The 27,096-nt window shown below is 42.5% G+C and overlaps 2 protein-coding genes across 4 annotated transcripts; both read right to left on the bottom strand.

Annotated features, from left to right (window-relative positions):
* Positions 1-57: 57 nt before the first annotated feature.
* Positions 58-10,891, bottom strand: znf296 (zinc finger protein 296). The gene is made up of 3 exons (XM_034701460.1): positions 10,574-10,891; positions 7,629-7,994; positions 58-3,595 (listed from the first exon to the last, which is right to left on the bottom strand). The coding sequence occupies exons 1-3, from the start codon at positions 10,623-10,625 to the stop codon at positions 1,815-1,817; spliced, it is 2,199 nt and encodes a 732-aa protein (XP_034557351.1). The 5' UTR covers positions 10,626-10,891; the 3' UTR covers positions 58-1,814.
* A 1,018-nt stretch (positions 10,892-11,909) lies between these two features.
* On the bottom strand, positions 11,910-26,934 carry clasrp (CLK4-associating serine/arginine rich protein). 3 transcript variants are annotated; one of them, XR_004633827.1, is made up of 21 exons: positions 26,817-26,923; positions 25,064-25,203; positions 24,520-24,617; positions 24,305-24,406; positions 22,647-22,726; positions 21,500-21,584; positions 21,265-21,401; positions 20,986-21,082; positions 20,219-20,297; positions 20,069-20,142; positions 19,940-19,981; positions 19,637-19,855; positions 18,797-19,228; positions 18,530-18,715; positions 17,092-17,135; positions 14,485-14,545; positions 14,264-14,322; positions 14,125-14,171; positions 13,938-14,023; positions 13,686-13,710; positions 11,910-13,151 (listed from the first exon to the last, which is right to left on the bottom strand). XR_004633827.1 is itself a non-coding variant. In XM_034701046.1 (21 exons), exons 2-21 carry the CDS (start codon positions 25,160-25,162, stop codon positions 13,109-13,111), a joined length of 2,091 nt encoding a protein of 696 aa, XP_034556937.1. In that variant the 5' UTR covers positions 25,163-25,203; positions 26,817-26,923; the 3' UTR covers positions 11,910-13,108. The 3 variants fall into 3 exon arrangements, 2 of the variants coding, with proteins under 2 accessions (XP_034556937.1, XP_034556938.1); XM_034701046.1 differs by having other exon boundaries at positions 17,096-17,135; XM_034701047.1 differs by lacking the exon at positions 11,910-13,151 and having other exon boundaries at positions 13,213-13,710; positions 17,096-17,135; positions 26,817-26,934.
* Between the last annotated feature and the right edge of the window lie 162 nt (positions 26,935-27,096).

Below are 27,096 nucleotides of genomic sequence, written 5' to 3'. Positions count from 1 at the left end.
ATTAAAAAGCAGGAAAATGAGATGGGTGGGGGAAAAACAACTCAAGAAAACAAAACATCTCACCTCAATTCTTTATTGAGGCTCCTCAATTACAAAATGGTGTCAAGTTTACAAAGACAGCAGAGCGGTACAGCTTCACAATAGCCAGTGTTTAGCATAAAGGAGACGATGCTAGGAAAAGTGGAGGCAGTCATATTAATAATAACAATAACATGTATAGCAACAGCAATAATGTCAATAAATGTACAAATATTATCCCTGAACAGTTACACTGCACTTACTCACAATCATTCAATACGCAGCACTATAGGATACATTTTCCCTGACATGAATGCAAGTAGAACTCAGATATTGTAACACAGAGACATCACAGTAGTCAAAGAAGTTGGGGGCACTGTACTTGACAGCTTTGTCCTGTGATGTGTGTCAAAAAAATCAAACTTCCTCTTGCAAAATGTGCATTTTTAAGCATCAATCCTCATAACTGACATGTCAGAAGTATGACACAGTGATTAAATCAGCTGATTCATGCTGCAGACACACATCACGGGGCAGAGCATTCATGTCGAGGTGTCACCTGAGGAAGTTTTCCCAGTATGTACACAAAAACAATCACACAAAACTCAAAGACTCACTCACCCAAGTGCTCGCGTGGCAGCCATCCGCAAAACTCAACCAATAAACCCTGTAGTTTTTGCAGCGGAACAGACCTTTTCAGTTTCACAACCACAAACATGCAGCGTCCATAAATAAGGAGTAATTCAAACACAGGAACAAAAATAAAAAACAGGAACAGGTTCAAATGGCTGCAAAACATGCACGAGCTTTAAGCAGTCCGGCACTTTACAAATGTAAACAATGAAAGAGAGGAATTACCATCACAAGAATAGATACAGCTAGAGAAAATAATACACACCCGTTTCACGTGGAGATAAAATTGCAGTTTTTGTATGCATAGAAACTAACAGAAATATAACCCTCAGTAGATGAGACTTTGAAGTCTCCCTATTCACATTTATAAAGTTAGAAAAAAGCAAGAACAGAAAATCCTCCACACACACTGTCACTAAGTCAGGAGCATAACCTCGCTGGGCCCTGCAAGCCCTGTAAACATTAAGTGACAAGTGTTGTGACAAGCAAGCGCCTTTAAAGAGAGGAGTGTGAGAAACTGCAGGCAGACAGTGTTTGGATTCATTTCACTCCCTGCGTCTGTTCAAACATCTTTAGTCTTTAAAAGGTCTTCACCAAAGAAAAAACAGCTACAGTAGCCAGCAAAGTCTGACCTCCTTTTAAAAATATATTAACAATGTTCTATTGCTAAGGTTTTTTTTCAATATACCCTCGTCTTTATATTATTTGACAGTTAATTGTTGTCTCCACCTGTCCAGTGGGTCACCAGTCAGATAAATCACTCGCTTTTTGCATCCTGCTCTGCAACATGGTGATCAGTTTCCTGTGTCGGTGTGGACTGTGGTGATGCACTTCCTTTTCGAGAGCTCTGGTAATCTCCCTGCTGAATGTCACGGCCTTGTTTTTTTTTTTGCTCTGTGGTCGAGAGAAACTGTAGGCACTTGGTTTCACAGCAGCTTTGCATACAATCATGACAAACATGGCTGCTGTGTGCCTCAGTGCTGGCAGAGAGGATGGAGGACGAGGACAGCCTGCTGCTTTCCACTCTGCTGCAGCTTCTTCTTGGATTCCAGTGTGACATGACTGTCAGTTCAATGATGGGATGACTTCTTCTTTAAATGAGTGGGCGATTTAAATCCTGTACAGTGCTATTTTAATGTCAATTTAGTGAATGAGAGCGGCTCTCAGGGCCCAGAACTCAAAGCTAAGCTCACTTCTGCTTTGCTCTCAGGTGGGAGATCACCCACTCTGTCCGAACTCCCACTGTTTTCCACATATTCTTCTTGGCTTTGCCCCTCCTCCACTTCCATGCTCTTCCCGGCATCACTTTGTATTTTGCCCTCCATCTCTATTTGATCCAGGCTGGCTTCATCTTCCTCCATCTTCACCACCACGTCTGATGCTGCTTCTTCAGCTTTTATAGCAGCCAGGGTGTCCGCAGCACTGGCCTGTGCATATGCTCCAACGCTGGCATGGCTCAGACCGTGAACTTTCTTCAGGTGTTTCTCCAAAGTGGCGTACACGGTGAAGGGTACGGAGCACAGCTGGCACAAAAAGGAGGCCTTAGCACCCTGGGCGCCGTGGGTCTTCATGTGGCGTGTGAGCTTTGAGCTCTGAGCACAGGCGTAGTTGCAGAGGCCGCAGCGGTACGGCCGTTCTCCTGTGTGGCTTCGACGATGCACAGTCAGATTGCTGCTGTTTCTGAACTGTTTACCACAATATTCGCACGCTTCGTCTTTCTTCTTCCTACCAGTTGAACCTGCAGGTGTACTGCTTGTGTTCCCTCCTCCTCCTCCTCCTACACTCCTCCACTCATTTTCCCTCTGCCACTCTTGCACGGCCTCGCTCACTTTGGCTGTGCTCCACTCCTTCTCGCTCTCGATGATCTCGCCGCTTTCATTTTCCCACTCTCCAACTCCCCGCACTCTGTCGCCCATCTCAGGACGTTTGGGTGTACAGTTTCCACTTGCGATGCCGCTCTCTCCACTGCCCCCTGTCTCTCCACTCTCTAGTGAGCCCTCAGAGGGGCTGGCACAGGGTGAGGTGTGCTGGGGCTCCCCCTGCCCCTCCACCTCCTCGTCCCCTCCCTCTCCACCCTCTCTCTGGCGCTGGTACAGCCTCAGCAGCTCCCTGTCTGACGGCCTGACCTGTGAGGTCAGCACCATTAGGCCTGAGGCAATGGACGGGTGTTTGGGCAGGGTCAGGTCCAGCTCAGAGGGGCCCTGAGCTCTCATGTCTGTTCCAACCTTCCTCATCACTCCAGCTGACTGCATCTGAAGCCTGCCTCGCCTCCCTACATCCTCCTCCATCACCATCATCTCCACAGGTTCAAACCCGCTTCCTACACCTCCGGCCTCCCTGTGATGGTTCCGTATGTGACGAGCTAGCTGGCCGCTCTGGGCGAAGGCCTGCCCACACACGCCGCAGTGATAGGGGCGATTACAGGCGTGAGCCCGATGGTGGGTAGAGAGGGCAGACAGGGAGTGGAAGTTCTGGTCACACTGTTCACAGTGGAAATCAGCCTGGAGGGCACTAGCCTGAGGAAAGGGAGAGGCTGCAGGTGGGGAGGAGGATGGAGACAGCACCAGGCCTCCGGGTGAGCTACGAGTTGTGTTGCTGTTCCCCTCAGCGAGCTCCCTGAGCCGTACGGAAAAGTTCAGAGCCTGCAGATTACTAGAAGAAGAAGAAGAGATGGAGGAGGTTTGTGTCTGACGTGAGCGGCTGAGGCGCAGGGCGGACGGCTTAAAGGCAGATGCGAGGGCCTGGCTCAGGTGGCGAGGGTCCAGAGTGGCTGCAGCAGTCTTGTGTCCTACTCTTCCTCTTCTTCTTGTGTCTGTATCCTCCTCCTCGCTTTCCTGGTAGATGCTGAAGGAGTGTGTGTGCTGAGCATGCTGTAGGAGTGACCATGCAGAAGGGAACACACCTTCACACTGCTGACAGGTGAAATAGGAGGGCTCTTCGAGCACTGGAAAACAAAGATGGATGAAATTAAGTTAGAAAATAATAGTTTGTATATACCATGATAAATGTTTTTGGGTCGTTTTAGAAGCAAAAACACAGTGTCTGAAAGTGAGCTGTTAGCTAACACAGCTCATTAGCTAGCAGTTGCCTTTTTTTTAAATCATGGATACTTGAAGCAAGAATAATATTCATCCCCAAATGTTTTTTTGACCTCCTTATAAATTGAAGTCAAAGTTTTACCCACTTTGTTTTTATGTTTTGTTTTTTTTTACCAGGGAAATATTTGATAAACCTCTGTCACAGCTAAATGCTTTTATTTGCTGAACAGCTAGCTGCTAACTCTGTCTGCCTGTCATTTGTTGCCATTAAAGCAATGAAAGAGGATACGATACGAGGAGAATGAGAGTTTGTAAATACAAAAAAACTAAGTTAAAAAAGTTGATAAAATCTGTTTTTCACGTAACAGCTATTTTTTAACTGTCTACTGTTTGTTGCCATTTATTATTTTATTAAGAGCTGTGCCATTGAATCAGGGAAAGGAGGAATAAAGGAGAAGAAGAGAGGTTAATATTGGTCTGAAAATCAAAAACAATAAGCTAACTAAATAGAATTGAAGCTTGAGTATTAGCCATCTGTGTTTGTTAAAGCTTTTAGCTGATAAACAACGTATTAGCTTAACGCTGCTTTTTCAAACCTAGGAAACTCAAAGAAAAATAATACTTTCCTGAGCTGTGTTTTTCCCCATATGTATAATAGCCTAATTTTACCCACTATTATGTCTTCTTTTTTTTAAAACTCCTGAGGGAAATACTTTAAAGAAGAAATCTGTTGTTGCAAAAAATGACTTTCTTAGCTCAACAGCTAGCTGCTAACTCTGTCTGCTGTATGTTCTTTAGCATGCTCTTTATTCACAGCTATTACCTTTAAGCAAAAACAGAGGAGAAGAGGAAAGGATATTTGTAGTCTTAAAAAAAAGTGTTAGTTATCTGTGTTTTCCAATACAACATACAAACTAGGCACTCATCTTGTTGACCTTAAATATTGACGATATCAGCTTTAGAGATATGTAATTGAAACATAAATATTGACATAAGAAGAATATTCAAGAATAACTAAGACAACACCATGGACTGTTTCATATTCACTTAATATGAAACATAATTCAGGTAAGAAAGGGGACGTGAATAGGATGAAAAGAACGAAATCTGGGAAAAGTTTGACCCAAAGCAAAGTAGAAAAATGGTTCTCTGGAAGCTGAAAGGCCAACACAGAGTTACATCTGGAGATATTTTTATGTGTGGATAGCTTTGTCTTCTAACTGAGAGCCTCTCTCCAATTAAGCTGCAAATTGCTAATTAGCAGAACGTAGCAAACGAACGCTTTATGCAAATCAGGCACTGACTCAGCCTGCTTGACAAATGAGGCCTTTCTGCATAAATCAAAACTGGAGAGAAGATCCCCAAATTGAGGGGGAAAACAGTCCTTTTTTTTCCTCTCTCCTTTTTTGGAGAGGTTCAAAGCCGACTCTGGTATAAGCCTCTTTCATGTTTCCTCAAGTCAAATCCTTCTGTATTTTACTGGAGGGGGGGAAAGGAGGAGAGCGAAGATGAAAAAGAGAGCAACTGTTTCTTTCTCTTTTTCCCCTTTTTTACTCCCACCCTCCCTCTTTTCTCTGTCTGGAGACGAGAGGAGCTGTGCTGTTCATGTCCTTTAACCTAGCCTGAGGAGAAAAACCCAGGAGAAGTTGAGATACTTCTTTTAAAAATAGGGTGAAGAGTGAGAGCAGGAGCGAGAGAGAGAGAGATAGGTAGGTCAGGGCTCAGGAGATAAAAAGAAAATGAGATAAAAAGATTATAATGTAGTGCGGGGGGCCAGGAGACACCACGAAAATATGTCACCCCCTTTGGATTGTACTTGAGACCCATCCTCCAACCCCGGCTCCTCTTCCTCACCCCTACCACCCCCCCAAAAACCTTCCAAATCTTTCCCTGAGGGGGGGGGGGGGGGGCTTTTGTCTCGGGGTCCTGGAGTGAAACACAATACCCAGCCGGTTTCTCTCTCCTTCTCTCACTCCTCGCTTTTTTTTGTAAGGATTCCCATTTGGCCCGGGGTAGCACTTGAATATTAAGCAGAAGCAATAACTACTAATTAAAAATGCAGATTGGCTGGGAGCACTAACGAGCAGCAGGCAGAATCTCTTTTCCCTTGGGAGGCAGAGGGAGGAGAAAAGAGAGGAGGACGAGGAGGAGGAGGAAGGAGGGGAGGGAGAGGGGGCGAGAAATTGAAAGAGGGCAAAGCGAAAGTGTGTTGAAGATGGGGGGAAGAAATAAGCATGAGGAGGAGGAGGGGGTGGTGGTGTCGGAGATGAGGAGAAAAAAAACAAACAAGGAGAATAAATAAAAAGGAATGAGACAGATGCAAGCGGCTCTTCAGTAATCCACCCCGCTCCCTTTCCCTTCTCTCTTTTTTTCACTCCTCCGTCCTCGAATACAGAAAACCGACGCAGGGCTTGTCTGTTGTGGGATAACTGCTCTCTCACTTTCAGTCATCTCTGAAGCTTCAGATGCTTAGTTTCCCTCCCACTAAACAAGTCAAACAAGACTTCCTATAACCAACGTGGCTGCAGGATGCCCCAGTAGAACAAACTGTCCTTTGCCATTTCAACACACAAAAACTTTGTCACAAACTATAAAAATCTGCAGAGATAAAAACTCCATAAAAGCTGAGTTAAACTTACAATTATGTAGCCTACATTTGCTAATAAAACTTTAATCCAAACTTTTTATCCACTCTTGCATTATTAACATGCTCTTTCTCCTCTTCGCCCTCCTGCATGTGTTCCTGTTTGTCGTATAATCCAGCGTGTGCCAAATTACCAAACTTATGTGTCCTCTTGACTGTAAGCGAGAGATGAAAAATAGAGTAAAAAAACAAAAACAAAAAGGAGGTTGTGGACCAACGGAAATGGTGCATATGCCAGTCCCCTGAGTGTTACACACAGGAAGGAACTGCTAACGTGTGTGTACATGAAATGGGAGGGTTTCAAAATATGCAAAGGAGTGCTCGTGCGGACTATGAGAGTGGAGGAAGATGCCACATCTATCTGCAAGCATACACCACATACTGATTGTTGCAGTTTGAAGATACAGCATGATGTTGAAATGTGTTTGAGATTAGGTGGAAAACTCTCTTCTGTCTAAAAAAAAAAGTGAGGCCCCCAGACATGAAATCTTAATTTCTTAAAAAACAACCCAAAAAGAGCAAGCAAGTCCAATCAGTAAAAGATCTTAAGGTGAATAAGTGCTGATCTTTGATGCTCTTTGCGTGAATGAAAAGGCCAGCTTGAGACGCTGAAAATATGACAACAGAGGGAAGAACAGGGTGAAAAAGATGACGAAAAAAATGATGATAAAGGAGCATTCCCAAGAGCTCAGGTGGCTCGGCCTCGGGCAGAACATGTGGGAGATGGTGGAGGAGCTGCACATGATGCAACGTCCTCCATTACTGTGTCATGACAGTGCTGCACGAAACAGCCTCACATCCACCTCTCTGGTTATCTCATTCTGACGTGCCACACCACAGCTATCAAACCTCTTTGGAGTACTGTCCATAATCACTTAAACTGTGCTGCTTTGAGCTGTGGTTTAAGACAGCATGATTTGAGGCTAAGTTGTCCAGGACATGGTGGATGGCAGAGAAACATGTTTACCTGTCCGCTCGACCTCAGAGACTGACAGTCAGGGAGATGAGGAGCTTCTCTGGAGCTCAGTTGCTCAGTGTTTAGCCCTCAGGGACCCTCGGGTGCCCTCCGAACGCTCCTGACGCCTATCCTTTCCACACAATTAGCCTGCGCGTCACTAACTCACGCAGGTCTGCTAATGGCAACGGCTAGCTAATGAGCTGGACTCAAGAGGGAGGGAGGGGACCAGTTGTTAAATGAGAAGGGGGCCAGTTTCAGAGAAAAAAAATCAAAACAAAACAAAAAACAGAGTCACTAATTAGCAACCTGCCATCTTATTTTCCTCCACCTTCTTTACCTGCTCTGCTAGGCTCCGCCTTCACCCTAACGCCGGGCTCCTCCCCCCAGCCTCGCTCTCTGGACGCCCCTCTTCTTAGTTCAATGAAGCCTGGCCCCAGGTTGGCGTTGGCGACGCGCTGCTGTGTTCGGTTGGCAGGTGAGGGGGGCGTGGCATTGACATTTGGGGCGTAGTTTGTGGAGCGACAGCCTCCCTGTTTGTGCTGGATGAAGGCCAGGATGTGGGCGAGGGGGAATGCCCGGCTGCACTGGCCACAGGTCAGGAGGTCACGCCCATCGTCCAGATCTCGGACCTGTGGAGGAGGAGGAGGTGGAGGAAGAGGCTGGTCATCTGAGGATCTGGTGCCATCCGCCATGCCGGTGACATCTGAGAAAACATGACAAAAAATGTTATGAGCGAAAGAGTCACATTTTAAATCAAACAGGCAGACTGAATGAGGAGAAAAGGACAACAAGCATAGCATCAGTTCCCGATCACAGACAGTGACAGGTTCACTGAGCTGGATTTAAACACCATTTTTAAAAAAAGAAACAATCCAATGTTTTTAATAAAGCTGCAGAGATTTACGGTGACAAATAGTAAAATAGTTTCAGTACACAATAAACAAAAACCTCAAAGATTTTAGTTTTCAAGTCTTGGTATAATCTGGGTTAAAATCTTGGTGAGATTTTTCATGCCTTCATTGAGGGGATAGGACAGTGGATGGAATAGAAACTGCAAAGCGAGAGGGAGGAATGACATTGCTGCATAACTCCTCTATCTTCCTCACATGGGGCGCACAATTCAACCACTGAGCCAAACCATCACAACAAGCTTCTTAGTCTTTGATAGTCAAAATATGACTACCTTTGGCGTATGTACTGAAGGCAAAACAACAAAAGGTGACATTCAAAGACATCACCTTTGACTTGGGTCTATAAAACATCAGGACAAATGTTGCAAGTGTCCATCTCATCAAACTGAAAAAGCTTCTGTAGATCAATTGCAAACGAACATAATAAGCAGGAGTGCTGCTCTAAAAATCAGCATTATTTTATCTTTGTTTCATGGTAGTAAAATCATCAAGAAGTCTTTTATCCGGGGTAATTAATCTTTTTTTCTATGTAGAGCACACTGTTGATTGTGTCTATGAGAAAAGAAAAGAGAGTGATTTCTTCTGACAGCAGATCTTCAGAAGGAAGATATCACCTCTGCTCAAATCTTAAGCCACAGCTCCAAAACACAAGGAGATAAATCACTACTAAACCTGAGTTTACATGACATCAACTGTCACACTTTCTCCCAGACCTAGTCAGAATATTTGGACAGCACCTAAATGTGCTGGTCCATTTGTTCTTTAGCTCTTAACTTCTGCTTTGGGAGTGTAGACCACACTCTCTCTCAAAGTGGTACAACAAGAACTGTTAGACCTCAATAAGTGGAACGACAAACAGGCGTGTTGATTGAAAGTGCTAGTTTCAGTTATAAGCTCCAAAGCAATGAGGCCAGTCCGCTCAACCATCACTGACCACTTCCTTTAAACGACCCAGAACAGGTCTGTATGCTCACGCTGAGGCTGCTGAGGCATCCAACTGTCCACATCAACAGAAACATCTCCTATCTACTGATGCTGTAACCACCATGTGCTGACAGGTCAACTGAGTGATTTATAAGTTTAACATTTTGACTGAGGATTTCACTCACACAGCAACTTGCCCTTCAGCCACAGGCGGCGGGAGTTTCTCAACAGGAAGTGGATTGCAATAAAAGAAAAAAAATGACTGAAGGTGTTGTAGATAAGAGCAGCCTCTGTGTGTTTCCAGTCTGCATCTGATTCAGCCTGACAGAGAACAGTTTGAACAGCACAAACTCTGCAAACATGTTACAGAAGTGGACACAACTTTAAACTTTATTTCTGGTCTCACAGGTACAGGTGAGGATGAGGAGGAGGAGGAGGAGGAGGAGGGGAGGGTCAGTAGGCTATTGCTCAACTCGGCCACGGGCACACCTTGATACCTGTGCTGCTTGATCTAATCCAGCTGCCTGGACTATTAGGCCGGCTAGCACACAGGACAGGTACAGACAGTACAGTCTGAAGTCGGATCTCGCCAGTTGTTTCTGAAAAAATGTCACCTTTCCTGTTTCAGGGCCGCGCTGTTTGTGCAGACTTGCAAGGCGCGGTCATACACACAGACACAGACACACACACACACACACACACACACAGTACACGGTTGAGTCAGGGCCTGTGGTCACAGCAGACACGCACCACTGGTCTCCAGTAAGAACTGTAAAACATAAATGACGGTCAAGTTTCTCTCTCATTTCGTTTCACATATCAGTTTTTTGTGAAGTGAGTCGAAAAGTTAAAGCATCACGTTTAAAGAGTCTGACTGAGTGATATTAAAATGCTTATTTTTTTTCTAATTGAGGACTTTATTTAATTGTCTAATTAATAAAATACCTCTGTCATAACATGAAGCAAGGTGGATCAGAGTAAAAAGTGTAAAACTGTCCCAGACCATCCAGAGACCAGCAGAGAAACTGGATCATAGTCTAACTTGGATATATTAATCCTCATGTTCGGACCTGTAGCCTGTGAAAACAGCGTGCCAGTAAACCGGTCCGTCCTCTATGAACACAGCCACACATAAGAACAAACAGGACAAGAAAATTATCATCCCTTATTCAAATATTTAACTCTATAGCCCGCTTGAGCAATTAAAAACACATCCATATCCACCTAAATGAGGTCAGTGCACACAGACATGCGTTTAAATCGTATTTGGAGGCGTTTCTTGAAATTCAAAAATAACATCCTTCATTTGATAACCGGGGCCAAAGCGCATCCAAACCATGCGCGCAGACTGACAATAATAAACTGTGACCTGATTTTATTTTAAGTTTCACATAAAAACAAACACACAACACGTCTACACCTCGTGCCCACACATCGGTGCTCCTACCTTGAATCACACTCAGGTGCTGCGGTCTGCTTCCAAGTTTGCGCCTGGACATTGCGTCAAGCGGGTCCAACTGTGGCAGCACCTCAGAGTCCCGAACTGCAAACAGACTAAATTAAACCCCCCCTGCAAAAAAACTGCACGCGTGCGGCTGCTTCTTCCCCGATAAGTTGACCGAAACCCGAGCAATGGGGGACGGACTGATAAGACTGTCTACTGGCCTCTGCCTGGACTCGCACTGAGCAGTGAAGGCTGCGTTCAAGTTCACGCTTCTTCCCCCGCAGCCAGCGGAGGGCAAAAGGGGGCATGGGCGAGTGCAAGCACCGCCCGCCCCGCTCCGCTCCTACGACCCTGACCCCGCCCTCCCCGAGTAACACACTCCACTGATACGCTCCTCTATCACCTATTACTTATTTTAATGAACCTTCTCTCGTTTTCAGCACGCTTTCTCTGTCTATATTAAGGTTTTAACACCTTTAAGTGGGAATAATCATCCTAGGTAGTTCTACCTCTACTGCTCTGACTACCACTACCATACTGCTTTCCGAAAACAAAACTACAGAAATTGTAATCACATATTTTCTTATGAACCATCCATGTCCTCTATAGACACTTAAGACAGAAAAAGCATCTAAACTTAAAGCTGCTGTGAGGAACTTTTGATTTATATCAATTTTGGCACCCCATTGTGGACAAAGTGATACCTCTTATCTCTTGTTCTGTACATGCAAAAGTAATGTTTCCAACAAAAACCTCACCCTGCTGTCTTTTAACAGCCAGATTTATCACTCAATGTGATTATTTACCATGAAAACAACCGAAAATGGATGTTTCTAAAGCCAAATGTCAATCATGTGGTCTGGCACCAACTCCCTCTGAGTGGTTTAAGGCATTAAAAATGACAACAGAGAAGGTATCAATGTTGTTGTTTATGGTTTTGTTTGCTTTTGAAGGTCATAAAGAGGCATCAGTGTTGGTTTCAGTCTGTTTCTCAGCTGGTGAAAAACTCCTCATAGTGCCTTAAAGTGGGAATAATCCTACAAGGTAGTTCTACATCTACTGTTCTGAGCAACTACCACACTGCTTTCCCAAAACAAAACTATAGTAATTGTAATTACACATTTTCTTATGAACCATCCATTTCCTCTATAGACACTTTAAACACAGAAAAAGCATGGAAACTTAAGGGAAGAAGCTTAGGGATAACAGGGTCCAGTGGAATATCGAAAGCTGCACACATAAGACTTGTTGCCACCTCCTGGTTGAAATATGAAACTACAGCTCTCTCTGCAACACTGGCACACTCCATCATAACAAGAAGTATAACAAAAATGCACAATATTTCAAAATTAAGTTTTATTTGTTGTTTTGAGTTTAACATTCCACATTACTGACAACAAAAAAAGTTATTTGCTTCTGTTGACCATTTGGCAGAGGACAGAGTATAAAAAGAGGGATTGATGGATTGAATTCATACATGAACTTCATATGCTTTTATAAACAAATTCTAAATAATGTCTATAAATATTCTGTACATCAGCTCATGAAAGTTGTTTAAAATTGTTTTGAGTGTGAGCATTAATTCTTAGAGAAGTTAAAGGATAAGAGTGGCATAAAGACATGAAAAGATTAGGTAAAAGAGGAGACGATATTGCTTAGTATTACACCAAACAGCTATAACATTATGACCACCTGCCTTATGTTGTGTAGGCCATACTCTCATCAGGTGAGAGTAAAAACAGCCCATCTGTTGTATGCAGTATCTGGCACCAGGAAGTTTGCACTAGGTCTTGTAGGTACAAGTTGGGGCCTCTATGGACTGTAAATTCAATGCTATTGTGTGTCACCAGGCCACTTTCTTCCATTGCTTTGTGGTCAGACTGTGATGCACAGTTTGCTGACAACTTTCTGCATTAACATTTTCAGTAGTTTGAGATTCAGTTTCTCTTGTTTGATCGAAACCACACAGGCCAACCTTTGGTCCCCAAGTGCATCAATGAGGCTTGGTCGCCCATGACCCTGCTGCCACTTTACCAGTTTTCCTTCCTTGGATCACTTTTAGAATCATCATGATTTGGTCCTTGTCAAAGTCAATTCTAACGACATGTTTATTTGCTGCCTAAAATGCCCAACCTTCTGACAGATGGCTTTAAAAGCAAGTTAATCAATGATACTCTCAGTGGTCATGTTATGGCTGATTGGTGTATATACTTGGAAGTATGCATTTCCAGAGGAGTCCATATTGGAAAAAGATGTTCAGCCAGAAGAAAAAAAAAAAAAACATCATGCAGGAGAAAACAGTAACTCATAACAATCCTTCTGTCTTTTTACAGGTGAAGCAGAAATAAAAGGGTCAAAAATAACCAATCAACTGTGTACTTAGTGTGATTAAAGGTATCACAGTCAAAACACTATTTGTAGACATATGCTAGTCAGTCAGTCCATCACTTCATATTTCCTTTTTGTTTGACAGTATGAGTACTGATGATGACGTATTGTGCAGAAGGTCCTATGGGATGTGTTCATATTGTCCACAGATCAGTATCTGTAGTACGGACTCCGTGACCGAGAACGCGACCTCCTGGAAGAATGAAAACAAAAAAAGTATTATGGTAAGAGGAAACGTTTTAGAGAGACAGTTTCTCTTTTTTAAAAGCCTAATTCTTCTATTTACTAATAATTCAGAGAGTAGTTGAAGTTTTTACACACATTATCGATGTAATTAATCATTACAGTCATTAGAAACATATGCATTGATCCACTTAGGCTTCACTTGAGAGATAACTTGAACCCAAAAGAGTTCTCTCAACTTGCTTTGTAAAAATGATCTAACACATGTCATATAGTTTAAAGTTGAAGCTCCTGTTTGGGGGAAATATCAACTGCAAAGGAACCATGTACTGAATTTTTCTTGAACTTGTCTTCTCTAAAGGAACAAACTTTTCTCTTCAGAATCAACACATTCAATTGTCAGTCGAGTTAAAAAAAGAATAGAGCAGCGTCAACGGTGCATGTGGAGTCACTGTGACCAGCTTTTGTGCATTAAGTGTGAACAAATCCTGCGATTCATTGTGCTTCGTTGGAGCAGTGCAGATTCTTGTGGCTGCTTGCATACCTTCTGTATGAGCTGTGTTCACGGCCTGAGGGACAGAGGACAAGGAGACTCGATCAAAACAATAGCATGCCAGAACATCTTAAAGTCAATATAACTGTCAGAGAGCAAACTTATGCCAGCGGGTTAGACGGAAGCCTGGCTGAGTAAATACTTTAGCTACTTCTCTTTGAGTATGCAGAAGCACACACCTGCACACACTACATCAAATTGATATTGAATTTGATACATGTGATCAGAAACCTGAAGTCTTACCATATTTGGAAGGAGAGGGCGAGTGGCTCTGTCGCCCATACTGTCTCTCCCATTCATCCCTCTCTTTCTCTCGCCTCTCCCGCTCCCTAAACACAGAGCCTCTGGGTCAGATCATTTCAACACACAAATATCAGTCTATCTACACACACACAAGCACACACACACACACACAGACACAGATTCTTACTTCATGCGGATCTTGCGTGCCATGGCCCGCAGCTCTCCCTCCCTCTCCTGTAAAACAAACACTGAAGAGGTCAGACAAATGCTCAAAGTTGCTTCTTTTGCCTCATTTTCAAGCACACAGAGATAAAAACAGCACACACCTGTCGCTTGTGCTCCTGCTGCAGGACCTTCACCTGCGCAGCTTTTTTATCCGCCTTGGCTGCAGGAGGAACCACAGGAAATGGAGAAGGTTTCAATAAGCATTCAAATAAGTTTGATTTGACAAAACGTACAGCATCTTAACATGATCCTGATTCAGAGGTTTGTGCATAACTGAAGACACAAACCACAAACACAGAAGCTTGTCCTCAGCTACACTCACACTGCTTGTTGAGCGCCTTCTGCATTCGCTGCTTCAGACGCTCCTGCGGGGTCATCTTGGGCTGCAGGTGACACAAGAGAGTTAGCACATCCTATGACAGCCCAACAAGAGTTTGTAAATGTATGTGTGTGTCAGAGAAAGCTATATTTAAAGGCACAGTGCTGTTAGATGGTTTCAGCCTTAACAAAAAGGAACAATAAGTAAATCAAAGACTACAACATCACTTATCAAATTTATGATATCTTTGTTGAGTCAACTAGAAAAGTTGAGGTGAGTGTGTGTGTGTATGTGTGAGTGCATGTGTGTAACAGAGTCCTGCACTGGGTTGTGCACCAGTTACCTGCAAAGAAAGTTATACAACGGGTAAGGAAATATTTCTACATTAATCTAGGGGTTAGAAGGTGAGATCAAAATGTAGATTTTTCTAAAGGAAATCATAGAGGCACTTTAAAAGAATTGATCTGGGACACAGTCTTGGTCCTCACACATCCTCCAAATTATGGGATGCTACAGTTTAGATGCAGCAGAGTGTGGAGCAACATTATTGACTGATTCTGCCAAGAGGGCTGCTGTTCATCAATATAACATTAGAACAGGTTTCACTGCTGCAGTTAAAAGTGAAGCACTTTAAAGTAAGCACATTGGCGTGTGTGTCAGACAGGTTAGAGTCTATAAACTGATAGGGGTGGTCTCAAATTTGACTTCCATATAACTGCAGGATCAAGTTTATGTACTTAGTTTTGAGAGTGCATGTCTGCAAAACTGGACTTGCACGGGACTCAGGTGTGTGTGGTCAGAGACAAATCTGTCAAACAATTTAGAGACAGAATGAAGTCACATGACCCGAATACACAATATGTTTATATTTACAAATACTGTCAATAGACTTTAAAAAGGACGACGACAACAGGAGGAAGAGGAGAAGTAGAATGGGGTCGGAAAGTGACACAAGGACAAGTTCAGGTCCGCTGAGTTCACCGAGTTAGGAAAGAGCCAGTGGCATTTTGTCAGAGACACACCCTTCACTGGGCCGTTTAAACCTGGCCAGGCAAGAAAAACGGCAGGTCACAACACTGCAGGCATGTGCAGCACAGAGCCAGGTAATAACTATTTGTCCATGGGAGTAATGCACATCTTCTCTTCTTCGCCCGGGAATGTGGTGAGAAGAGAAGTCAGTCCAGAGCATTCGGACAGAACAAATATAACGCTTAGTTTGAAGAAGAATAGATTAACATTGTGGGAGACACGTTAGAGCAATTCTTTGGAGGAAAGTCAGATGGTATGATCGATACAACTCGACTGTCCATACAACAAAGATGCAGCTGCCAAGATTGGCTAAGATTAGCACAGGAAGCAGCTGGTTTGGAGATAAAGTAGGGATGTGACAATAGAATGTATAAAAAAAGGACGTAGTATCCGTGACGTCACCCATCTGTTTCTGAAGCGCTGTTTTGAGACCAATTGTCGTTGGCAGCCATATTGCTGCTGTCGAGTGAGTGCGACGTAAAGAGGCGGAGTTTGAGCCTCCTAGCCAACAGCTACAGTGTTCCTGCCTGTCAATCAAGTCGGCTGTGCCTCTCATTGGAAGACTAGTAATCTCAATATCTTCCAAATTGCCGCGTTAGAAAAAAATCCACCCCCCTACAGTGTGTGCCGATCAAGAAATGAGCTATCCAGACTACACTCGTCTTTTGTACCAGGCTGTAAACATGCAGCCAGCCTCAAGCGGATCCACGATGAACTGCAGTTTTTAACACTTCTGCATTGGACTCATATTTTTAGACCAGAGGTTGCCGCTTGGATGTGACACGTTTATACTTTTATTTTTTAACACGGATTAGACAAACTAGATTGAACTAATTCATTTGTGAACTTTAGAGGTGCTTTATAACTTTTAAAAGGAGCAAGTCTGCCTGTTTCCCACTGTTTATATGCTAAGCTAAGCTAACAGTAGCCATGTTTTTCCAGTTTACTTTCCAAAAACGCTCTTAAGTTCTTTTAGCTCTTACTCGTTGTTATATGGGACATAAAGCACTTCTTTTTGGATGGTAACAACAAGCTCTGCTGCAGCCCAGAGAACAGCCAATCTGGTACTGTATCTCATCTTCTGTCCTACATAGATCACCCGGCCAATAATGAATGATAAGCTTTAACAAGACAGTGTTCTGACCACTGATATGTCAGAAGATGACTGTGAATTTGAAGACTTCATACAGGTATAAAGACACTGCGCTCTCTCATCCACATTTATATGTGTGCACACATGCACAGCTCAGACCTTCGACACAACCACGACAGATGAAGACGTCACAGGGTGTCTAAATGTTCACTCTTAACAGAGATGGCAGCGTTAATTCAGCCCGTCTGTGAGTCCATGAAACACTTAAAAAGTGTAGAACACTGTAATGGTGATTGCAAAATAGATTCGGGCAGTGAATGTCCACGTTGAAGGGGGGAAAAAAATAAAAAAACAAATCACATCATCATTTCATTTTCTGTGGGCAACAACGGCTTCTACATCCCAGTCTGGTGGACAACCATGTCAGCCTGTCAGGGATGAGGGAGGCGTAGACTTTAGCAAGAAACCCAGCTAGATCAAATTCTTACTGACTTTGGCAGCTCCCGTCTCTTTACCACCCGGAGTTTCAGGCCTGCAGAGAGAAGAGGAAAGACAATGAGCTGGATGTTTGGATTTATCAGAAAACAAACAATACATAGGGCATCAAATACTACATGGGGGTCTGTTGTTTGCGCTGGCAGTAACTATTTTCTATTCAAACAAAATGTGATTTAGTGTTTCCAGCGCTCGGCATCCTCAGTGTCAGCGCTCTCATTTGAAAAAAAGTTCAACTTTTGGAACACTGCCGCACTCATCAATGTCACTTTTTGTCACCAAGCAATCAGAATCAAAAAGAGGTGGGACTTCTGATATTATCTTTGTAAACAGCAATTGTAGAAATCCTACAGGGGAGAAAATCGTCAGGCTTGTATTTTAAGGTACAATTTCCTAGTCTAGAGCTGCTAGGAATGCTATGACATGATGTCTGTTAATAGTTTTTATAGCTTCTAGTTAAAATGCCATTGAATGAAAGCAAATATGAAGCATTAGGAGCATTTTACTACAGACCTAACATTCACTACTAAGGGAAGGGCTGTGGGACAACTTTCTTAATCTAGCAACAGTAAACGCTGGTGAGAAGCACTCTAATGTTGTGGGCGCTGCCAGCACACAAAAATGCCTCAGTGGGGCGCCGTTGGCCTAGCGGTCTAAGCGCGCGCCCGAGGTCGAAGGTTCAATTCCAGCATTGAACATTTACTGCATGTCCTCCCCCACTCTCTGCTCCCCACATTTCCTGTCTCTCTTCAGCTGTCATGTCCATTAAAGGTGAAAATGCCCCAAAAAATATAACTTTAAAAAAAGCCTTAGAGAACACGCCACCTGCAATCGTTGCATTTACAGAAGGTTTGACATTTGGCAGGAAAAGACACTGTTAATGATCATCAAAACAGTTGGTGATACATTTTCTTCCAATTGAGTGATCAATTCAAATACTCATTATCAAATCTCTAAATTTGGTGACAGTAGACTAAGAATCCATATGTAGTTTTCTTTAATTTGATGATGTTTCAACCCCCTTTGGTCTTCTTCAAGATCATTACATACTGAGGCATAGATTTTATGTAGGTTACACTTCTTCTCACACATGTGCAGGTGATCAAATGATCAACCTCCAACATGTCGGTAACATCAACAAGACAAGACTCTGAAAACAAAAAACACACAGCCAGTCAAATGATCTCTCACTTGAGGGGTCATGTGATTGATGGAACATTTTGTAGCAGCCAAAGCAGATGATATAATACGCTTGGGATGTTGAGATTGGACTTTGACATAATGACTCTCAACCTATTAAGACGATTTAGGCAGTTATAATCCCATCATCCCCAGCTAATCCCTCTCTTCAGCAGCAGGTAGATGATTAGACTAATTAACAGTGTTTTGATGGAGTTTTATGTCTGTCAAGTGTTTCCTTATTAGTCTTACTTTCTTAGCTTGTCACAGATGCTGAGGGAAGAGGGCTGGGCTCCTCTGTGGGTAGGAGAGGGACTGTGGTTAGTGCGATTTGGGGACAGAGAGGGACTGCGGCTGATGCTGTCTCCCCGTCGGTGGCCTCCACTGCTTCGTCCCCCTCGCCTCAAGCTGGCCCCCTGCCGTGAGCTGGAACGGGACCTGGTAGAAAACAAGGAGGTAGCTCGGGTTAGTGCTTTGTGTAATGAATTAGAAACTGGTTGAAGATTTTGGGTACTTTACCTTGTTCGTCTTCGCGCCGAGTATCGTCTCCTGTCCCGGTCCTTGTCCTTGTCCTTGTCTTTGTCCTTTTCCTTTTCCTTTTCCTTTTCTTTTTCCTTGTCCTTGTCACGGTCCCTGTCCCGTTCACGCTCCCTATCTCTGTCCCTGTCCCTGTCTCTGTCTCTGTCTCGCTCTCGCTCTCTATCTCTGTTGTTGGACCGTGATCGTGTCCGGTCGCGTCTCCTCCAGGATGCAGATCCTCCATTTCCTCCTCTACCTCTTGAGTGAGATCTGGAACGCCGTCTCGACCGTGATCGGGTCCTGGATCGCCGGCCATCCCTTCCCCCGCGACCTCGTCTGGCACGGCGTGAACGAGACGAAGAGCGAGAGGAGGAACGAGAGGAGGAGCGGGAGGAGGAGGAGGGGGAGCGGCTGGAGGACGACCTTCGTCTCCTGGACAAAAGGAAAGACCAATTTAGTAAGAACCCCAGGCAAGCACCTAGCCTATTTCACAATATATCTGTTGTCTTAGGTTTGAAAAGTTATTAAATATAATTTTAAAAGTACATGTTTATCAAAATTCTAACTCATTGAGATGCAAATGTCTTCTTGTTGCATTGCACGATCATAAAATCATCAAAGAACAATCCAAGCTAACATTTTCTCTTCGATCAAAACATGTCTTTTTGTTGCCTTCTGCTTGATAACAAACTATGCTGCATCTCACCTTCCATACACAAAAAAAGTATCTCATCTTGGCTATCCTCTCTGCCACAACGTCTGTGGTCATTGAAATAGACATCAAACAACAGAAGAAGAAAAATAACCAATGAAAAGCCAGGAAGAGGGAAAGTTACCGACCGGGAGCCCCTGCTATGACCTGCAGGGTGCTGCGTGCTGGAGGGAGCCTGGCCAGAGTGAGGAGCGGCTGCTTGAGTTGCTGCTGCAGCGGCGGCAGCAGCAGCGGCGGCGGCGACAGCTTCATCATCGCTGCCTCCGAAGCTGGTGATGAAGGTGATCTTCTCTGGGCCGGGAGTGCGAGAGCGTGACCGTGACTCAGAGCTCGACTCTGATTCTGGCCTGACAGAGAGAGCAGAAAAACAAAGTCAAACACACAAACGCGAACAAATCAGGAAACTAAGAAGGACTAAATAATCAACTCACCGTTTGTAGGGATCATAGGTGGGGCTGTCTCTCCTTGCATAGCTGGAAAACAGAAGGATGAGGACAAAAGTTAACAATGTTTAAGGAGAGTGAACCATCAATGAGAGAAAAATGTAAGTATCAATTTACCTTGGTGGACTGATTTGACGACCTTTTAGCCTCTTCTCTCTGAACTCTCTCCTTTGTCTGCGAGAACGCCGGCCCTGAAATGATTCTAAATGTTAAAAGTCAAATCACATGACACAGACAGGCGTTAATTCCTTAATGGTGTTATCTTACAGAGTACATGGCCTTCTCCGCCTCCAGAGCCTTGGCATGTTTGATGGCCTCAACTTCCTCCTTGTCTTTCCTCAACATCCTGATAAACAGGTATCATGTTAGAAGTGTCACAGCAATAAACACAATAATAAAGCGAACAGTGAAACTCTAAACTAGAAGTGATATGGTAAGTTCAGATTTTCACTGTTTCCCATATTGTCCACAGAGATTTGTTGATATTAAAAAAGTTGTCAAAATGTACGTTATGTTACTTTCATGGTTGTACTTGTACCCCTCTGTTCTGTCTTGACTCACTGGCTCAGCTGTCCTTGCTGAGGCTGCGCTGTGCTCTCAGAACTGGATCACAGGTAAGTAGTTTTTCCCTTTACATTAAATGATCAGTGCAGCGTTCCACAGGGAACCTTTTGGGAAAGATTTTGTAAATGCCTTGTCTACATTAACTGACTCTCTTTTCATTCAGTTGAAACAACATGTTTCCAAACTAGCCAAGCTACATTTGATTTCGTTATCAGAGCCACACTTGCTTCATACACTCCTTACTCTACTTGTCATTATGAATTAATTCAACTTTTAACTCAAACTTGTGAAAGTAAAAAAACAAGAGCAGCCAACCCGAAAGGAAAAGAAGAAAATAGTGCACGCAAGCAATTTGCTGCTACATGTAACAGCCCTAGAGTTAATAGTTGTTGTGTTCCTCTAAACCTGTATTTTTGCTTTCCACTACAGTTGACCTGTGAGGCGTGATGGTATAATCACTCATGTGTTACCTAACAAAGTCTCCTTCAGCCATTCCATACGGGGTCGCTATTTTGTTTACTTCCAACACCTGTTCCTGGTTCAGCTCATCAACATCCACCTCCACATCTGTACAAGGCAGGGAGACAAAGATTAATCAACACAGTGACAAACCAGAAAACTTTACTCTGTATACTCTATGTACAAAAACGACTGCAGGAACAGTAGGATTAAGTCTGTGCTCTAGAAAACAGTTTTTGTATCTGATGTTTTATACAAACATCTCTTAAGTGCTGAAACAATTTCCTCACCGATATCCGGGATGCCCTCGTCCTCCTCTGATTCACTGTTCTCTGAGTTGTCTTCATCTTTGTCTGACTGGGGATCAGGCTCTGCCACAGTGCTGTCTTCATAGGTGTAACCGATGGCTGCCTTTTTTTCAGCCAGTCTGCACACAAGAGAGAAATGATTAATAAATACACATCCAACTCTGAAAAACATGATGTTTATATACACAGCAAGGCAACAATCTCTTCAATGACGTACTTTTTCTTCTCATCCTCATTTGGTTTCTGCAGGCCACCGTAGAGCTCATCCAGGTAGATCTGGTATAAGCACTGTTCTTCAGAGACTGAAAGAAGACAAGAGGGCACAATACAACTGAAACGTACCTACTGAGGGCAGGACAACAGAGCCCAAAAGTCACACAGTTTACATATGGAGCACTGTGCATGTGAAAAAAGCATCAACGGGGGCTTTAAAGGGCTCTTATGCATTTTATCATGAAACAGAATGCTGTTTTTTGCTACTTTTTTGCACAAACAAATGGAATATGGGCTCAGGATTTTAAAAAAATCCATTACATTTCACCAGATACAACCAGTATGTTGCTCATGTACAGATCTGCGGCCCACAATCTTTATTTTTACAACAAACTGGTCGTCATTTTATATTTGGGGTTATATTTGGGGTCTTTTAACCCTCCTGTTATGTTGCGGATCAAATTGACCCATTCTGAAGTTCAAAAATCTAAAAAAATAGTTAAAAGTATTATTTTGCATTTTTAATGTCACAGTGGATGAAAGGCCAGTGGCATTCAGAGGTTCCTTCCATCTTAGGTAATATTTTCCTTCGAAACCAGCTAAATACAGCATACAAATCTGTTACTATTGTATGTATATTTAGGTCTTTTAAATGTACATTAAAAAAAGTTTTAACATGAATTTCATAAAAAATGAGTGAGTTATCCTCATTGAACCATGATCTGTGAAGATTAAAGAACACAATTGCACTAAATATTGATTTAAATGGTTAGTAATGGAGTTAATAATGAGATTTAAATAAAAATATATAGGAATTTTATTAGGTTCGGACACTTTTGGATCATTAAATATGCCCCGGGTCAAGCTGACCCAGGAACATTATTGCTGTCCCTAAGAAACGAACATAACAGGAGGGTTAAAAACCAATTTCCTCACAGAACAACGAAAGTGATGAGAGCAACATCTGAAAATGCAATCAACGAACTAAACAACTACCTGAAGCACCCAGGTGATGTTGACTCTTATAGTAGCAGATGTGCATGTTGTGAGGCGATGCTGAAACAATATACTGTGCAGCCCTGACTACAAATACTATTTTTTGATTCTGGGTTTAATGAATGAACATCATAATCAAAGTCTATATCACTCACTGTTGGCAAAGTCATTCTGCACAAGGCCTCTGTAGCGCTCGTAATTGCACTTCCTCTCCTCCATCTCCTGCTCCGGGGTTCTGTAAGAAACAGAGAGCAGGAAGGTATTCTTCACACTTATCACTTCACCGAACACTCAAAATCCTCACTGCACCGAGCATTTCTTTTCTAACTGAAGCAGAAACAGTCAAAGCTGATGCAGTATTCAAGAAGAGAGAAAGCATGAAAAATGACTCAGTAAGATATATATTGTAAGATTCAGTGACACCCAGTTTGTATGCCTAGAGGTTACGTATAATGTAATACTGTCAAGTCAAGGTAATTCAGAGAGCACCTTTAAAGTGCTGTATGACCAAAGCAGGTCGGAAAACTGAAGTAAAATCACAACTAAAGACTAAAACAGGGTTCACACTCTTTTCCAGAGATCATTTTCCAGGACATTTTCATTGATGATCAAACTGGTATGACAGTCTAAATTTAGTTCCTAATTTAGTTCCTAAATGGTCTAATAGGTTCCTCTCAGTGGTAGTCTACATTGAAAGACATGTAATCTATGGCTATCAATGAAATTATCTCTTACATACTTAAAAATTATGGCAAATTGATAATAGAATAATGCAACCACAGATGTACAGCACTTCACTTTATTAGTGCAACCAAGTAACAATGATGCGCAACATCTCAGCTTTCTCCTTTTTTCAAAAAATATAACATTAGCTAAGTAAAAAACAAAAGGTCGCACGCAGCCATGTTGGAATAATTTTCCAGGACTATATGTGATTTTCCAGGACATTTTACTTTTCTCCTATTTTCCAGGTGTTTTCCAGAACTGGAAAACTGGTCAACTGTTTTCCAGGTTTTCCAGGACGCGTGGGAACCCTGTAAAAGCTACCGCATTTGCAATTATACGCGAATTGGCTCAGATAACGTTATTCATATTAGGGATAGACCGTTTATTGACTGGCCCGATTATCGGCACCGATATTCAGCATTTTGACGCATATCGACATTGGCCATTTTTCTAAATCTGACGGCCGATAAGAGATCAATTTAAAACTGGTTTATTTCTCATTACAGGGGACGAGCTGAGCAGCATCCGTAGTGGCCCCTACAATTACTTGTGATTAAAAACTCATACAACCTCACTTCAAAAAAACTGAAATATCCCTTTAAAACAAAGATAAGTGAAAGATTAACATTTCAGTTACATTGAAATTTTGGAAAACTGTATTTACTGTAGAGTACTTTAGGGAGCTATTTATTTGTTTAAGTTGTAATTTAACTTTATAAGACATGCTGCTGAGCCTGGGAGCTCCCTGCACTTTTTATTAGAATTTTAAAACAATGATGATAAAAAAAACAACCTTTAACATGTTGCAAATCTGAAAAGCTGTAAACATATCAAGGCATTTAAACAATGTTAAGTGTTGGAGTTTGTAATATTCAACATTTTGACGCCAATATTTTCCCTTTTACTGCAAATGAATATCGGCTCCAAATATCAGTTATCGGCCTCCTTGACTACTGTTAATCGTATCGACCCTGAAAAACCCATATCGGTCTATCTCTAATTCAAATAGCAAAACTCAGTCACTATGAATTTTCACAGTAGAACATTTCTGGGGTTGAATGTGGTGTCAGGGGATTTAAAGACTTACGATGTGTTGAGCAGTGGAGGAGTGTAAGTAGGGATGTAGTCCAGATGAGCCCTGACATCAAACCTGTCAATCGTGTTGTTGGCATCTCCCTGCCACGGCATCCTTCAGTCAAAACAACAACAAACAAGCGTCATCTCAGTATTGTGCATCATTAGCACATTGACTGGGCATCTGGTCTGTGTTATGGATAATATATGTAGTGTGTGTGTCCTCACATATTGATGGGGCTCTCTGCAGCCAGTGCCACAGCTGGATCCAGATGAATCTTATAGGCTCTCCCATGAACCTGCAGAAACTGAGCTGGATCCTTTTTCTGTGGAGACAAACAACGCTCATTACTGCAACGCATCACAACTGACCAAAAGAGGAAGTGTGCCTGAACTGAGCTCTGAGCTCATCATTTATTTTTACTGTACAACGTTCTGCTGCAAGTCTGAGAGCTGATTTATTCAACTGTCATCTCAGGTCTAAACTGAACACAATCTGTACAGTCAAAAAAACAGAACCACCTTTAACAAATAAGAGCCTTGCAGGGGGTGAAGGAGTCTCTGTGTTCTGTACTTCAGCCAACTTATTTCTCACACTACTTTATCAACAGACTGCAGGTTGGTATAAACAGAGGGAGATAAAACAGACCCTGCAGAATATCAGTGTAAAAAAGGCTTTCCTCTTACGTAGACATACTTTTTCTTGAAAGCTAGCAGTTATCTGAACTCAGAGGATCAGAGGTGCTCATGTGAGATAAATAAAGACTCTTACAATCTTCTCATAGTATTCTCGCCTTCGCTCCCCTCTGCGTTTGTAATCCACCATCATGCCACGGAGCTTTCGCTCGTGTTTGCGGGCCTCCTGCCACATGACGGCTCCGCTGGGGGTGGGGGCGCGGCGGGGCACGGCTGCTGTAGTGGGGAAAATATGAGACAAAATTAGAAGAAACATGATAAAAGTGGACAAGAAATACCAGAATTCATCTTAATGCATGGTGTTATCAATGACACATGCATATTGTAATTTCATTATTGATATTTAGAGTAACTAAGCAGATTTTTGTCAAAATGATACGCAGCACTCACTCCTTTATACAATGGATTAAAGAAGTCATGATGTGCCTTCAGATAAAAAAAGTTAAGATTTATGTTCAGGGGTGAAGGGTTCACTTGGAAGACATAACCAGACATGGATGCAGTTTATTGAATATGTTGAGAAACTGTCATTCCCAGCAACTTAATGCAACATATGTTTCTGAGGTAGTATTAAGACCTGATCATGTGGGGGAATATAAATGTCCCTGTTTCCCAACTGACCTGTGTTTTCGTTATCTCCTTTAAATCTAATACAAGTAAGTGATGTACCCTGTCTTACAGCTGAAGTTTGTTTTGTTTTTTTCTGTTGTTTGTTAGTGTGTTAGTGTGCATGTGTATACATATCTATATATCTATACACAATTACTTTATGTCTACTCTATTTAATTTTGGTTATTTTTCTGTCCTGTGTAATTTGTTTAAAGTAGTGACCACTTTTTTAATGCCAGTTGTTGGCAATACGAGTGTACTTGTTATAAAAGAAAATGTGAAAAATAAAGTGTTCAAAAACAAACAAACAGAAAAAGATTTGCAGCAGTGAATTAGATTTCTCATACAATGCTTCAAATAAAAAAAAGGTACAAATGCTATTAATACACAGTCCAAGGAAAGCCTTTATGATGATGATTTTTGTAAAGAAAGATTACAGTATATTTAAAAGATATTAAATATGAGTAATTATCCCATACACTGAACATTATTTTTTAAACGTATTCATTTGAAAGTTGATGGTTTTAGCCACACAGGTACTCTAACAATGCCATGCTGATCCTAGCTGATATACAACTATTAAGCTATACTTTAAAGCCAATAAACTAAAGTTAGAGCTGATATATTTTAGAATAACTCTGATCTACTTTGCTGACTTTTCTATATTTTCAGTAACTTCTTCTGACTGAGGGAATGTTACATTCAAACATGTTGCAGTAAACCACACACTGTACTGTAGCTGCTGCATGTTTAAAAAGGAGCATCCCCATGTTGTTGCGACCTTCTCTGCTCGGGTCAATGCATTTCAGTCTAAACAAAGCTTCACGACAGAATATCTAAAACACGTTAAATTAGCAGCTCAATCACCTGGAGGCTAACCTCGCTAACTATCTACAACCAAACTTCTCACAACACAGCACTACTTATCTCTGAGAAATGTCAATTAATCCTGCCATTATCTGGTTCCTTTAACACCATTACACTCAGTCGATGTGGTTAAATCTGATCTATGTTTTTAAAGTTATTGAGGAGTTTGTAGACTGAAGATCGACGTGGTTGCGCATGCAGCAGCCCGGGCCTAGGTTAGCTTAGCTTAGCTTAGCCTAATTCAGCTTCGCTGGTCTGCAAAGGCGTTTTGAACTGCGCGTGCATCACATCCGACAAAACATGAAATACAGATTCAGAGGAGCATTAGAGTCGGTGTAGAATTCAATGTGTACCTGTTTTAATGAACACCGAAAGAAACTGGGGTTGTTCTCGGTCAGCCGAAAGCGACGTGTAGCGCTGTACTGCTGTCACACGCCTCCTTCTGTCTGTGTTACGATGTGTGTCGGTGTAGTACTGATCTCAGCCTGCAGGGGGCGCATGGGAAGTTAACCTTAGTTATCAGAATCAGAATCAGCTTTATTGGCTAGGTATGCTTGAAAACACAAGGAATTTGACTTTGGTATACTGTGGTCTCTTTGTACAAGTCTTAAGACATACAAATAAAAATAAAAA

Source organism: Notolabrus celidotus, chromosome 14 (assembly GCF_009762535.1).
Source record: "Notolabrus celidotus isolate fNotCel1 chromosome 14, fNotCel1.pri, whole genome shotgun sequence".
Lineage (NCBI taxonomy): Eukaryota > Metazoa > Chordata > Actinopteri > Labriformes > Labridae > Notolabrus > Notolabrus celidotus.
The sequence above is the reverse complement of the archived record's forward strand: the minus strand, read 5'-3'. Positions and strand labels throughout refer to the sequence as shown.